Source organism: Arvicola amphibius, chromosome 14 (assembly GCF_903992535.2).
Source record: "Arvicola amphibius chromosome 14, mArvAmp1.2, whole genome shotgun sequence".
Taxonomy (NCBI): Eukaryota; Metazoa; Chordata; class Mammalia; order Rodentia; family Cricetidae; genus Arvicola; species Arvicola amphibius.
The window spans coordinates 57,228,002-57,241,250 of NC_052060.1; the positions used below are offsets into that span (position 1 = coordinate 57,228,002).

At 44.9% G+C, this 13,249-nt stretch overlaps 3 protein-coding genes across 9 annotated transcripts in view; 2 read left to right on the forward strand and 1 right to left on the reverse strand.

Annotated features, from left to right (window-relative positions):
* Positions 1 to 3,302, forward strand: part of Usp33 (ubiquitin specific peptidase 33) — a 52,439-nt gene extending 49,137 nt beyond the window's left edge. For all 3 annotated transcript variants that reach the window (XM_038310890.1, XM_038310891.1, XM_038310892.1), the window contains 2 exons: positions 1,459 to 1,527; positions 2,207 to 3,302. In XM_038310890.1, coding sequence (XP_038166818.1) covers positions 1,459 to 1,527; positions 2,207 to 2,364 — 227 coding nt within the window. In that variant the 3' untranslated portion in view covers positions 2,365 to 3,302. The remainder of the gene's footprint in view (positions 1 to 1,458; positions 1,528 to 2,206) is intronic.
* A 1,609-nt stretch (positions 3,303 to 4,911) lies between these two features.
* LOC119800702 lies at positions 4,912 to 12,061 on the reverse strand. Its single transcript, XM_042054144.1, has 3 exons — positions 11,995 to 12,061; positions 6,852 to 7,207; positions 4,912 to 6,164 (listed from the first exon to the last, which is right to left on the reverse strand). The coding sequence occupies exons 1-3, from the start codon at positions 12,059 to 12,061 to the stop codon at positions 5,736 to 5,738; spliced, it is 852 nt and encodes a 283-aa protein (XP_041910078.1). The 3' UTR covers positions 4,912 to 5,735.
* Positions 6,355 to 13,249, forward strand: part of Zzz3 (zinc finger ZZ-type containing 3) — a 69,870-nt gene continuing 62,975 nt past the window's right edge. For 2 of the 5 annotated variants that reach the window (XR_005283077.2, XM_038310893.2), the window contains exon 1: positions 6,357 to 7,410. The gene's annotated coding sequence lies outside the window, so the exon portion shown is untranslated. Of the gene's footprint in view, positions 7,411 to 13,249 lie in introns of all 5 variants that reach the window. The other 3 variants (XM_038310896.2, XM_038310894.2, XM_038310897.2) reach the window with 3 other exon arrangements.

Genomic DNA, 13,249 nt, shown 5'->3' on the forward strand with positions numbered 1-13,249 from the left:
TTAATTTTAATACCAGTGGCTAGACAGGTGACTTGGCAGTTAACAGCACTTGCTGCTGCTCTGGGGACAGAACCTGCGTCAGTCAGCTCATCACCACCTCCCGCTGCAGCTCCAGGGGAGTCTGACACCTGTTTCTCATCTCCATTGGCACTGGCACACACATCCCATACACAGATACATAAATAAATTTAATCTTAATGCTGAAAAACTTTATAGGCCAGCCTGGTCTACATAGTAAATGTTGTGTAATAAATTTCATCTCACAAAGATCACCCTCTCCCCACCCAGATAAAGAAAAACCTTAAAATATCACACAACATGGGCTGGAGAGATGGCTCAGCGGTTAGGAGTACGGCCTGCTCTTCCAAAGGTCCTGAGTTCAATTCCCAGCAACCACATGGTGGCTCACAACCATCTGTAAGGGGGTCTGGTGCCCTCTTCTGGCCTGCAGGCATACCCGCAGACAGAATATTGTATACATAATAAATAAATAAATAAATATTTAAAAAAATATCACACAACAGGATGGTGAGTAAATTATAGTTTATCTAGTACAGTGGAATACAGTGTGGACTTTTAAAAATAATTATGTATAAAGATTTGAGGATAAGGCATGGTGTACGCCTTTAATCCTAGCACTGGGGAGGCAGAGGCAGGGACATCTGAGGAGTTAAGGCCAGCCTTTTCCACATAGCCTGGACTATATAGTGAGAATCTATTTCAATACTAGTACTACTATTAATAATAATAATTTGAAAATAAGCTGTTCTTCATATGTTGAGTTGCTTACAAAAATACATGTACATATTTGAATTTCTTGGTTTATTTTTTAGTTAGCAAACAAAGTGATGGACTTAATTATGGCGATTTTAAACATAATGGCATACTTTGTTCTACTGGTCCTCCCGGACTGCCCCTTCAACTGTATTTTAAACAATGCATTACGCAAAAGCAGACCACACATATATTAAAACCATATGCCTACTTTTCTGTAAGATTTTAGTTATTTTCCTTTCCTCATGTCTGTTGGGAGCTTTTTGAGAATGGACAAGTACTGCACTTTCATGTACAAAGAAAAGAGGCTTTTTAATATTTCATTTTATAATGATTTTGGTTTAAAGAACATATTTGGAAGTGAGAATTTTATAATTTTTTTTAAATTACAAAGCTTTCTTATAGCATTAAAAAATATTTGAACTGCAGTTCCCAATGAGCAGTTAAGAAACTGTATTAGATTTTGTTGCTGAGTAACCTCTCACTTTTCTTGGTTGTTTTTGGGTCAGTTGAAATCCCCAAAGCTGGGAAGATACTTAAAATAGATGGTATTTCATAAAAAGTAAGTAAATAACTAGATTTTATTGGTAGTTCTCAGTTATTTCAGCGATAAAATTATGTACTTCTTTGCAGCATTTCTTTGAACATGTTTATCTTAACAATTCTTTTATCATTTTGATTTAGATCCTCCAGGTCCTATTGACAACACTAAAATTGCAGTCACTAAATGTGGTAATGTGATGCTCAAGCAAGGTAAGTTTGTTTAATAAACACACAGAGTTTCTTTTCTGAGACAGGGTATCATGTACCCCAGACTGCCCTTGAATTCTAGGTAGCCCAGAATGGGTTTAACTTGTGATCCTCCTGTTTCTCCCTGCCACGTGTGGGGATCACAGGCCTACACCAACATGATTTAATTAATACTGAAACCTTTACTTGTGACGATTTCTCACTGGTAGAAATATTAACCAGTCATCCTGTTATTTTTTTTTTAATTAACCTAATTCAGATTATGTTCAGAGATGTTCAGACTTACAGTAGAACAAAGGGCAAGAAAGCAGTGTGTGTTAGTTGTGGGAGGGTTTTAGAGTTGTTGGTAAGAACTAAGAATAAGGCTGGAGAGATGGCTCAGAGGTTAAGAGTACTGGCTGCTCTTCCAGAGGTCCTGAGTTCAATTCCCAGCAACCACATGGTGGCTCACAACCATCTATGAGACCTGGTGCCCTCTTCTGGTGGGTAGGCATACATACAGACAGAACATAATAAATAATATAAAAAAAGAAGTGTTGAAAATTAAAGATATTGCTTTAAAAAAAAGAACTAGGAATACACAACTCTAGATATTACGTATTGTCTTACGTATTGTAGCTTATATCTGTGCAATATATTCATGTTTGTAAACATCATTCTTTGCATACACACACAATTTTAGGAGCAGACTCTGGTCAAATTTCAGAAGAAACATGGAATTTCCTGCAGTCCATATATGGTGGAGGGCCTGAAGTTATCCTCCGACCTCCGGTGGTTCATGTTGACCCCGACGTACTGCAAGCAGAGGAGAAGATTGAAGTAGAAACTCGATCCTTGTAGTTTTGAGGGTACAGAGCTCTGACGAGAAGTCGTCCTCACTCGCGCACGCATTCAGTCATTCCTTAAAGCATGTTTATTTCTTTGATTTTTCACCTTTTGTCACATTTATTCCTTTGTACTGGGCATTATGGGAGGGTATGTTTAAATGTGTAATATAAGTTGGTAATATTTAATGCTAAATAACTTACCATGTCTTTCAGTGTACTGTTTAGGTTCTGGGCAGACCCAGGTGCCCTCTTCAGTGCTGTAAATACTTCTGCTTGAAAACCTTTTCATTACCCTAAGCCAATCTTTTCAGTTCTCAAAATAACCTAATTGTATAGTTTTGACATGGCTTTGCATAGTAAGGAGCATATTTTAAATTGAGAGTAGTGGTCAGAAAATTGTTAATTTCCTAAAGCTCAGGAAACATTAGGATGTTAATTCTTTTGCACTGTAGCATACAAAATTGCATATTAAAATTTACAAAGTCTTTTGAATGTAACAGGATGTATTTAGTTTGAATGGAATTTGTCACCAGATAATCAGTAACTTATTGCTGCTTATAATGTAAAATGTTAAACTTTAATTCTGTAGACCTGAATGGTATTCATTAATGTCAGTAACTTAAAAAAAAAAATCTTAGTTTTAGGCCGCTTTTTATTTTGAGAGCATGAAGTATGGAATGTGTCAAATGAGACTGTTGATAAAGCTTAAACCACTTGCAAAATAATTTTTTAATGAAATGCAGTCTTTTTAAATAATAAGAGTATGCATTGCTGTTTGCTTGATTATGTGATGTCCAGAGCTTAACTGTATTCCAAGTACAAACATGCTAGGTGACACCGAGGCTATGCAACAGCATTCACAACAGCGTTGTTTTTGTGTGGGGTAGCCACACTGTCTAAAAACAATGTTGTTAAAACCCATTCAATAAAAATCATTTTAAGATGTGTAAACTGAATGTTGAATTTATTTGATAGACTTTTTTAAAAAAGGGCATGAAATTTATTATTAATGCTTTTCATCATCTTATTTGAAAACATGCAACAAAGAAGTTCTTTGCTGTAATAAAGTTTATTTTTTAAAATATTTATTTATTTATTATGTATACAATATTCTGTCTGTCTGTATGCCTGCAGGCCAGAAGGGGGCACCAGGCCCCATTACAGATGGTTGTGAGCAACAACGTGGTTGCTGGGAATTGAACTCAGGACCTTTTGAAGAGCAGGCAATGCTTTTAACCTCTGAGCCATCTCTCCAGCCCCTGTAATAAAGTTTATTAAACCATTTCAAGATGGACAGTATGGTGGTTGGCATCTGTGTTCAAGTATGAGGCTCAGGCTGGAGGAATTTTGTTTGGGGCCAGTGTGGGCTGTGAAATAAAGACTGTCTCAAACGGCAGCAAACTACAAACAAAACCTGTCAACTGTGGGTTAGGAGTACTAATTTTCTAATTCTAGCACTCTTTTTCTTCTTCAATGTAGGATCTTATACATGTTAAATACTATCATGTTCTGCCAGTTGGTGGTGGCACACGCCTTTAATCTCAGCACTTGGGAGGTAGAGGCAGGTGACTATCTGTGAGTTCGAGGCCAATCTGGTCTGGACAGCGAGTTCCAAAGCTATAAAGAAAAACCCTGTCTCGAGAAAACAGCAAAATAACATCATAGGTGATCTTATGGCTACAGCCCCTTAACAGAAGGTAACCAAACTGCCCTGTGCCCATTTGCATCTTGTCCAGTCCAAAGGCCTAAAAGTAGTGGCCTCCAACACTGCACCTCACTAACTGCTGGTAATGGATAGTCAGCGCTGTTCCTTGATGGGATGTCAAATCCCTAGGGGACTGCGTGCAGTGAGCTCAACTGATGAGCCACATGGCTAACACAGATAAGAATGGGCTAATAGAAGTTATAAAAGTTAATAAAAAGCCTGAGCTAATGGGCCAATCAGTAGACCTCTGTGTAATTTCTTTGGGACTTAAATGCCTGCAGGAACCGGGCAGGACAGAAAACCTCCGACAACAGGACATGAAGTGTATCTCATTTTGAAGTACCATCCAGCTGAAGTGTGAGGTGGCTGGACCCTACATCATACGATGTGATACAGGTGCCAGCATCACCCATGGGCTAACGCTGATCAGTTTATTCTGAATGGGCCAAGAGAAAGGAGACCCAGTGGGAGGGAGTGGGCTGCTAGGGGCATGCCTTGGAAGGCTACTTGTCTGAGACTCCTAGCTGTCCCTGAGGGTCAGCAGCTTTTCTCTGCTATCATGTCTCTGCCCTGTCCCAGGTCTAACCAAGGACTAAATCTTTGGTTCCTTGTTTTTCTTCAGTATTTTGTTATATAAGGATCAAACCACAATGTTTTTATCATTGAGTTACACACCAACCCTAGCATTCCTTTTGAGACCTATTCAAGTTTCTTCAATCTGAGTGAGGGCTGTGGCTGAATCCTGAGTATTTCACACCAGCACTCAGTGCTTTCAAAATCAGTTGACCATGCACCATGCACTCTGTCTCTCTTCAAGGACCTCAGAATCACTCAAGAAAGACCCCCAGACTCGAATAGTATGTAAAAAAGTGTTTATTCTCCAGAAACTACCAATATGCAGGACCGACCACGAGTACAGATAGTGACCCTGAGAGCAGCACACAGGCTCCTTGTAAGCACAATTAGGGGAATTCCAGGAAGTTAGGTCATCTTGAACATGATTGGTCAAGCAGGTAACAGTTATGCTAGTATACTTTTGACTGGTTGAGGTTACTTTTCCCATCTTACCTGGGCAAGCCTGATGTGTTTCAAAGGGATTGCAGGAACTGTCCTTATTTGGTCATTGCTTTGAGCTACTCTGTGGCAGAAACAGGCCTTGTACATGCTCTCTCCCTTGTCCCTGCTGTCAGGAGTATTGTTAACAGCACTATGTTTAAGAAACTGAAACTTAGGCCTGCCTGGTTTGTAAAACAGAGGAACTTTAGATTTTTCTTCTCTTTCCCTCTCTCAGATAGGGCCTTACGCAGCTCAGGCTGGCCTCAAATTTGCTTAGTAGCCTATAATTCTGGCACTGTAAGGCAGATAATCAAGTGTTCCGAGCTACACATGGAGCTTTAACTCAGTCTGGACTGTAAGGTCTTGTCTCAGTGAAAACATCAACTCGAGCGTAATACATGTTTTGTCTCCAAATGTGAGCAAGGCCAGTTTGGGTCTCAGGTAGCAGAAGTTTATAGACTGGTGCAGGGACTTAAAAGGGAATACTCTTGGTACCATTCCCTTGGAGGAGAAAAAAGCTGAACAAAGTCTGAATAGAGGAACTGGGCAGAGAGGTGGCACATGCCTTTTACCCCAGCCCTCGGGAGGCAGAGGCAGGGCCTGGTCTGAATGGACTGCCTCATCTAGTCCATTGGATCATACAGATGGATACAGGCTGGAATCAATGACACGACCTTTGTCATTACAGTCATCAGTTCTTTTGGAAACATGACATCACGTGACAAGGACATGGCTGGGGCTGACAACCGGTGCCTGGCTCTAGACAATGCTCTGAGCGGCAAGAAAGCTAAGTTCTGACCATCCCCAGCAGGAGCTATCCTATGTAGATAACATCCTGCTATTATGGACAGAATCTGGTGGGGAAACCATGTTATTTTTATATCTTTGTCTATTCCAGCAGAGTTCAATGAAAAACATGGGAAGGATGTGCTCTGGTGAGGTCTTGGAGACCCAGCTACTCCGAAGACTAAGGCAACGGAGGCTGCAGGTGTGATCATCAGCACAACATACCTGCACCCTTTGTCTTGTAGGAGATGTTGCTTTGGGTTCAACTGAAAACGAAACAAATACAAGACCACTTCAATGATTTAGTAATTTAACAAATTGAAAAAAAGCACGAGCCGACTGCCGCAGGACTTTAATCCCAGCACTTGGGAGGCAGAGGTAGGCAGATCTCTGAGTTCGAGGCCAGTCTGGTCTACAAGACCTAGTTCCAGGGCAGGCTCCAAAAGTACTGAGAAACCCTGTCTCGGAAAACAAAAAACAAACAACAACAACAAAAAAAGAAAGCACGGATATCCATTTGCTTGGAAAAACAGAACGACTGCCTCAGGGAGGAAAACAAAGGCTCTGAAGCAGGACTTTACTTTTGGGAAGAGCTCCAACAGCAGACTCCACCAGTGGACTTGGGATTTTTGGAACATAATCTCACAGCCAGAGGTTTAGGTCAGCGTTTCCACAGCTCAAGAGTGACAGTCTATGTGCTATCCACCCAGAGAAATCGCTTCCCTCCATTACTGACGGCGGGCATTACTTTCCTCAACTCCCAACACAGCGTCTTTGAAGGCAGGTGTTAGGGATTGAACTCAGAGCTCATGCCCGGCACGCACACGCTGAGCTACATAAACACACCTGAGCTCCAGCAACCATCATTTTTTACTACGTGTTGAGCCATTTGTCGGAAAAAGGCCCGGAGAAAAGACGTCCCGTCCTACATCCTTGGTGGCGAGAACACTTACAGATAACGGCTGGAAGTGCCGTCTAAAGGTGCGCCCTTGGGAACCGGGTGGTCTGGACCGCCCTCCGACAGGCTTCTGAGACCTGAAACCCGGGAGAGGTGGGGGCGCTGGGGCTCTGGGGTCGCGGTCGGCCCTAGGCAGGGCATGAGCACAGGCGGGAGGCGGAGAGCATCGCTGAGCCGGGGCCGGTCTGGGGAGCCCGCCCAGGTCCCGCGGGCGGAGGGCATCGCTGAGCCGGGGCTGATCTCGGGAGGTCCCCACCACGCCGGGAAGCGGCCCTGCGCGCCCTCCGTGCCGCCCAGCAGCGCGGCCGCGGTCACCAGCAGGTGGCGCCGTGAGCGCCCGGCCCCACGCGTCTCAACCCGGAGGAAGGAGGGGACCGGAAGGAGCCGCCGCTGCTGCGGGAAGTGGAGGAGCGGGAGGCGGGGACCCACCTGGAAGCGCCGCGGCGCCGCTGTGGAGCTTCCTGCGGCGGAGGGCTCTCGAGCCAGTGCGCGGCGGGGGCCGAGGGCGGCCACGCGGGCGGCGCCTCCCAGAGCGGCCGGGCCCGGCGCGAGAGGTAAGCGGGCTCCCGGGGCGCGTGGCGGGGCCGGCCGGAGAGTGTGTGGGGACTCGGGGAGAGCGCGGCGGAAACGCGCGGGGCCGCAGCCCCTCGGACGGGCGCCGGGAGGGGGGTGGCTGAGGCGGCGGCGCCCCCACGTGGGCTGGGCGCGCGCGCGCGCGTGCGTGCGCGGCGGAGGGGGCGGGGAGGCCCGCGGAGGCGCCGGGCGCCCGCGCGGCCCACGTGACGGTCACGTGATCCACGGCGAGGCCGGCTGAGGTCGACCTCGGGTTTGTGTGTGGCGCTTCGGCCGGCGGAGGGCTCCGTGCGGCTTCCGGCCCTGCTCCTCCCGCACGGGGGACTCGGGGGGGGGACGCACGGGGCGGGGAAGGCTTGCCCCGCCTCCCGTCAGTCCGCCGCCCTCCCGTCCGAGACCGAAGCACACTTCTCAAAGCCCCGAAGTAGTGATTTTTTTTTCGCTCCCCTCGCCGCCGCCATGTTGGCTCCAGAGCACGCCCGCGAGATGCTAGTGGGTCTGTATCGCGAGAACTCCCGGTTCTCGCGGGATCTGGTTGGCAGAGCGGTTGTGCTGGATGGCGGATCCCTGGGTTCCGGGGACCTGGGACCTGCAACTCTTTTTTCCAGCAGGCAAGTTGTCAGGGAGGGGCCGGGGCGCGTGCCCTGGTCGCCGGGAGCTTTGCCTGCGCGCGCCTCCCCGGCCACGGCGACGGCGACGACTGTGCCGTGCGGACGGGCCGTCGGGGCGCTGCGCTCCTCCCGCCCCCAGGCGCCCGCCACCTGCCGAAAGCTGCCCCGCCGACCGCTGCCCCTCGGCTGCTTCTCCCTCTACCGTGGTTCCAGACAGTTTCTGCCCAGTTACCCTTTCCCTAAAGCATTCCTGCCTTGTTTACTTTTCTGTCGCCTGTGGCTGCGGTGTCTTTCTCCAGTCGCCTAAGAGAAAGCCGAGCATCTCTGCTTGTGTCCGGGCATCACTTAGTTACTCACTTGGCCATTGATTAGTTCTCAGTACCCTGGCCGTTGACAGGAGCTTTTGGCAATGTTTGGAGTCCCCTTCATCCCTGACAGTATCTGAGATCAGAATAAAATCGTTGTTATGTACGTGCTCGATGTAGGGCTTTGCCTTTTAGTGTTACTGAGGTTACCCTTTTGATATTCGGGAGTGGTGGTTCTAGGTTGCATAAAATGATACTGGATTATTTTAATTAAAATCCTGCTACCTTGCTACTTAAGTTTAAGGTCATGTTTTCTTAAAGTGACCACTCGCACCACTTCTAGTATCCATGCTTAAGTGTTTACTGAATTTGTTTCATTTATTTGTATTCAGAAGTATGAAAGATGCACAGTCAGGAAGCCAGATCATTCATATAGTTTCTTCTTTTTTTTTTTTTTTCTATTTTTGAAGCGGGCTCATTTTGTAGCCCAGAATATTCTAGAGTCGTAGAACTGACTAGGTAGGCCCAAAACTTGCTGCAGTCCTCCAGTCTCAGCTTGCCTACTGGTGAGATGACCAGTATTTACCATCACACCGAGCACATACAGTCTTGGTCAGTGTATGCGAACCTGTGCGCGGTTGCTATGGAGGCAGAAGAGGGTATCTGATTCCCTAGGAGCTAGGTGTTACAGGAGTCTTTAGCTGCGCAGAAATGAAGTAGATGCGCGATTAGAACGCTGGACCTGGGGGTGGGGGCGGGGAGAGAGGGAAGCACTCTTAACCACTAAGCCATCCTTGTTGGTTTTTTGTTTGTTTTTGTTTTGTCGTTTTTTCAAAACAGGGTCTGTCTTTGTAGCGTTGGCTGTTCCAGAACTCCCTCTGTAGATCAGGATGCCTTCCAACTCACAGAGATCTTCCTGCCTCTGCCTTCCCTGTCCTGGGATTAAGGTGTGAGTCACCACCGCCTGGCCGATCTGTCTCTTTTTAAACTACAAAAGTATTACTATATGCTTTTACCTGTTATAGTTTACCAGGGTCCCGCAGCCTTTTACCCTATACCCGAGCGTTGTGTGGGCCATGCTTTAGTTTGTCTTTTAGGAAGGGGAGCTAGGTAAAACGATTTAGTGCAAAGTCTGTCTCCTGTGAACACTTCTTTAAGTGGATATTTTGGTGGTGTGTACTGAAAATTTCTCCAGTAATAGAACTATTTTTTTTTTTTTTTTTTTTTTGTAGCGGAAATGTTCTAGGGTGCTGGTGGCTTTGCACAGAAAAGTCTTTGTAAGACATAGATTTAAGGAGATTCCCACTTGAGTTTTATAACTTTTAACATACTATATGTAATCATATATTATGTACTCTAAACTAAAAACATGTCAGTGCATTGGGCTTTTCCACAAGTTTACTCGCTCAATTAAAGTAAATTCCTTTAAAAAATGTTTTTCTAAGTTTAAGAAAAACGTGTATTTTATGTGTATTTGCCTCTGTGTGTGATGAAGGTGTCTGTCACAATACAGTCGTTGGAGTTACAGGTGTTTGTGAGTCACCACGAGGGTGATTGGAACCAAAGGGTCCTCTGGGGGATCAGTAAGTGCCCCCCAGAGTAACAACTCTGACCATGCCATTTAGTGAGCTCACTAGAATGCTAGACCTCAGTAGTTAATACTGACATCTACTTAAATTAGAAGATGTTAAGTATCTATAGTTTTTGTCATTCTTCTGAAAAACCTTAGCAGCAATAGAGTTCTATTTTAAATCTTTTAAAAACTAGGTAATATAGCTCAGGCTTTACTGGAATCTAGGAACCTCTTGCTTCAGTCTCTGGAATTCTGAGACAGCAGGCATTCATTACTAAATATAAATTCTCCTAAGTTCATCCAGCCTGTTAACAATAATTAATAATAATAATAATAATAATAATAAAACCATACACGACTCAAATGGTGTACTTGTTTGTTTTTAAAAATCCGTCTAGTGCAGGTTGGCATGTGGAGGAATGGACCTGTTGTGTTATGATATGGAAAAGACAAATAGTTTGACAGTGACAGGGAGCTGTAAAAGCTGTAGAGAAAAGGAGGGTGCAGATAGGCCAGAACCCAAGAATAGGCAGGCTTGGAATGGGGGGGAGGCACTTGAATTGACAGGTTCTTCTTTTCAGGGTGGGGGTGGGGGTGCTGTTAGTTTTTGAACAGGTTCTCACTGTGTAGACTTGACTAGCTTAGCACTATGTGCAGACCATGCTGGCTTTGAACTCATAGCAATATTTCCACCTCTGCCTTCAAAGGGTTGTAACTGCAGGGTGTACCACTATTCCCAGCTCTTAAAAGTTTCCTAGACAATTCTGCAGATCACTTAGGTAGCACTTGTAATAAAGGCCAGTAGATGAAGTAGATATTTAATTGAGAATGTGTGGAGTCTTTAGTAGACAATTGAGCTGGACATGGTCACTTGTGCTTGTTGTAATCCCAGCACTGGAGGGTGAGGAAGAAGTGGATCACTGTGCTGGACACCAGCTTGGGCACAGAGATTTCGAGGCCGTTCTGGGTGACAGTGAAAACCCCATCCTTGAAATACCCAGAGGAAGAAAAAGAAGCCATAGCTACACAGAGAAACCATTCCTAAAGAAACCTTAAGTGAAAAATTAATAAATGACTAATAAGAATAAGAAATCTCTTGCAACTGTTGTTTTACACACTGTTTTTGGTGGTGAATTTTGTAAATTATCAATCTTTTGCAAATAACTTATTTTGAGGTTGAAGAAAATGTAAGAAGTATTTTGCATGGAATCATTTTTCATACAGATTATAGTAAAGTACACAGCCAGAAATGTCAATGGAAGTATGTTGCGGGTGCTTTAAAAAGAAAAGTATTTCAAGAAAAATTGTTTGGCATTAAACAATAAGTAACAGTTGAGTATTATAATAGTATTTTGGCAGCTTTTAGTATAATTGTGTACTTAGTACTTAGCTTTTAGTATAATTGTGTAAATTAGTACTTTGGTAACCACTGTCATACTAGAAAAAAGTGTATGCGTGAGTATTAGTCACCATTGCAAAGTCCCAGGTGTGTATGGCTGCTGAAACTCACTGTCTGGACTTGGCGGTTTTGACTTTGCACGTCTTACCTTCCTGTTGTTTTCTACTCAAGTAGTCTTTCTCTGTGTAGTGTTGTACAATAAATTCTGTCTTGTCAGATGAATGAGTTCTGTAACTTTCCCTGAGGACAGCATTGTTGCATGAAGGTCAAGCTAGTTTATTCCCTCCTCCCCCTTTTGTAGTCCTGAGAATTGAACCTAGCACTTCAATCATGCTAGACAAGCATTACACATCTCAGCTGTTACCCCAGCTTTCCACCCCTTCCCTTCGCCTGCTGTTTTGAGGAAGCACCTCCAGAACAGTGATGGGTCTACTGGTGTGTTCCACCTGTGTCTTTTATATTATTTTGGTTTTTTAGAGACAGTTTCTCTGTATAGCGCTGTGTCTTTCATTTTTAAACTTAGTCTTCTTTCTTACATGTTAAAGAGTCCTCCATCTGATGTTTATTGAGCAGCAGTGAGCTCGGTCATTTGTAACATGGCAGAGATTCTGGGCCTTAAGCCATTGGTAACCCAAGTACATTAGAGGACAGCTTGTGGGGAGACAATTCTCCCATACCGTATGGGTTCCAGATTGAATTCAGGTTGTCAGGCTTGACGGCAAGAGCTTTTGTCTGATGAGCCATCTTGATGGCTCACCTAGTTGTCTCTTAGTTGATTTGTGAGTTCAAGGAAGGCCACGTGGTGGTGGTGCACACCTTTAGTCCCATCACTTGGGAGGCAGAGGCAGGGGGATCTCGGGGAGTTCGAGGCCAGCCTGGTCTATAGAGCTAGTTCCAGAACTACACACAGAAACCCTGTCTCAAAAAACCAAAACAAACCAAACAAACAAAACTTCAGGGCAGATAGATCCTGTTTGTTATATTTCTTTCTTTTTTCCCCCTCTTCTTCCTTTAGTGCTGAGGGTCAAACTCTCCCAGCCTCATTTTGCTCTATTACACACTTATCACTTACGTCCTGGACTGTGGTGGCTCACACCTTTAATTCTACCACTTGGGAGGCAGAGGCAGGCAGATCTCCGTGAGTTTAAGGGCAGTTTGACCTACAGATCAAGTTCCAGGACAGCCTGGCTACACGGAGAAACAAAAAGCAAGCAAACAAAATCAAGTTTATGTTCTTCATAAGAGAAATGAAATAACACTTTGGGTTCATATGGATGAATTACTTTTCAAGATTACGTTTCTTGGAAACATGTTTTGTGGAATTACCTTACTAACATCTCTAAGTTTATGATTACTTCCACCTTAGGTCTCAGGAACCTGGGACATAGGCTAGCTAGGGTGTCTATTAACATGTCAAAGCAGACCTGCCCCACCATGTTCTTCAGTATCCCTCCATCCCTACCAGTACAGGAAATGACCGTCATCCCTACCCTGTACCCTAAACTTCTCCAGCCCAAGGACTGGGCTGCCTTTCCCTATTTAATCTAGCCATTTTGGTTACGTGGTCGTTTTGTCTACCCTTTTCCCTCTTGGTGTCCTGGTCCTCTACTCTTCCTTCCCTCCCTCAACTTACATGGCCTGGCTCAGGGACATGCTCACTCTGGACTCTCCCAGATGTCTCTGCCTGTGGCTCCGCTCTCCCTTTCATCTGTAATAAACTTTCTGCTCCACCATACCTAGGAGTATATCTATGTCCTTTATCTTTTTATTCTCCCCCTACCCCGCACCGCCACCCTCCCAAACACACAAGTCCCTTATGCTTTTCCTCTCTCCCTCTCTTTCCAGGGTCTTGTTCCTCGAGCTTGCTACATAGCTTAAGGTTGGTCTTACATTTTTTTGAACCTCCTGCCTCCTCCTCCCAAATGCTAGGAT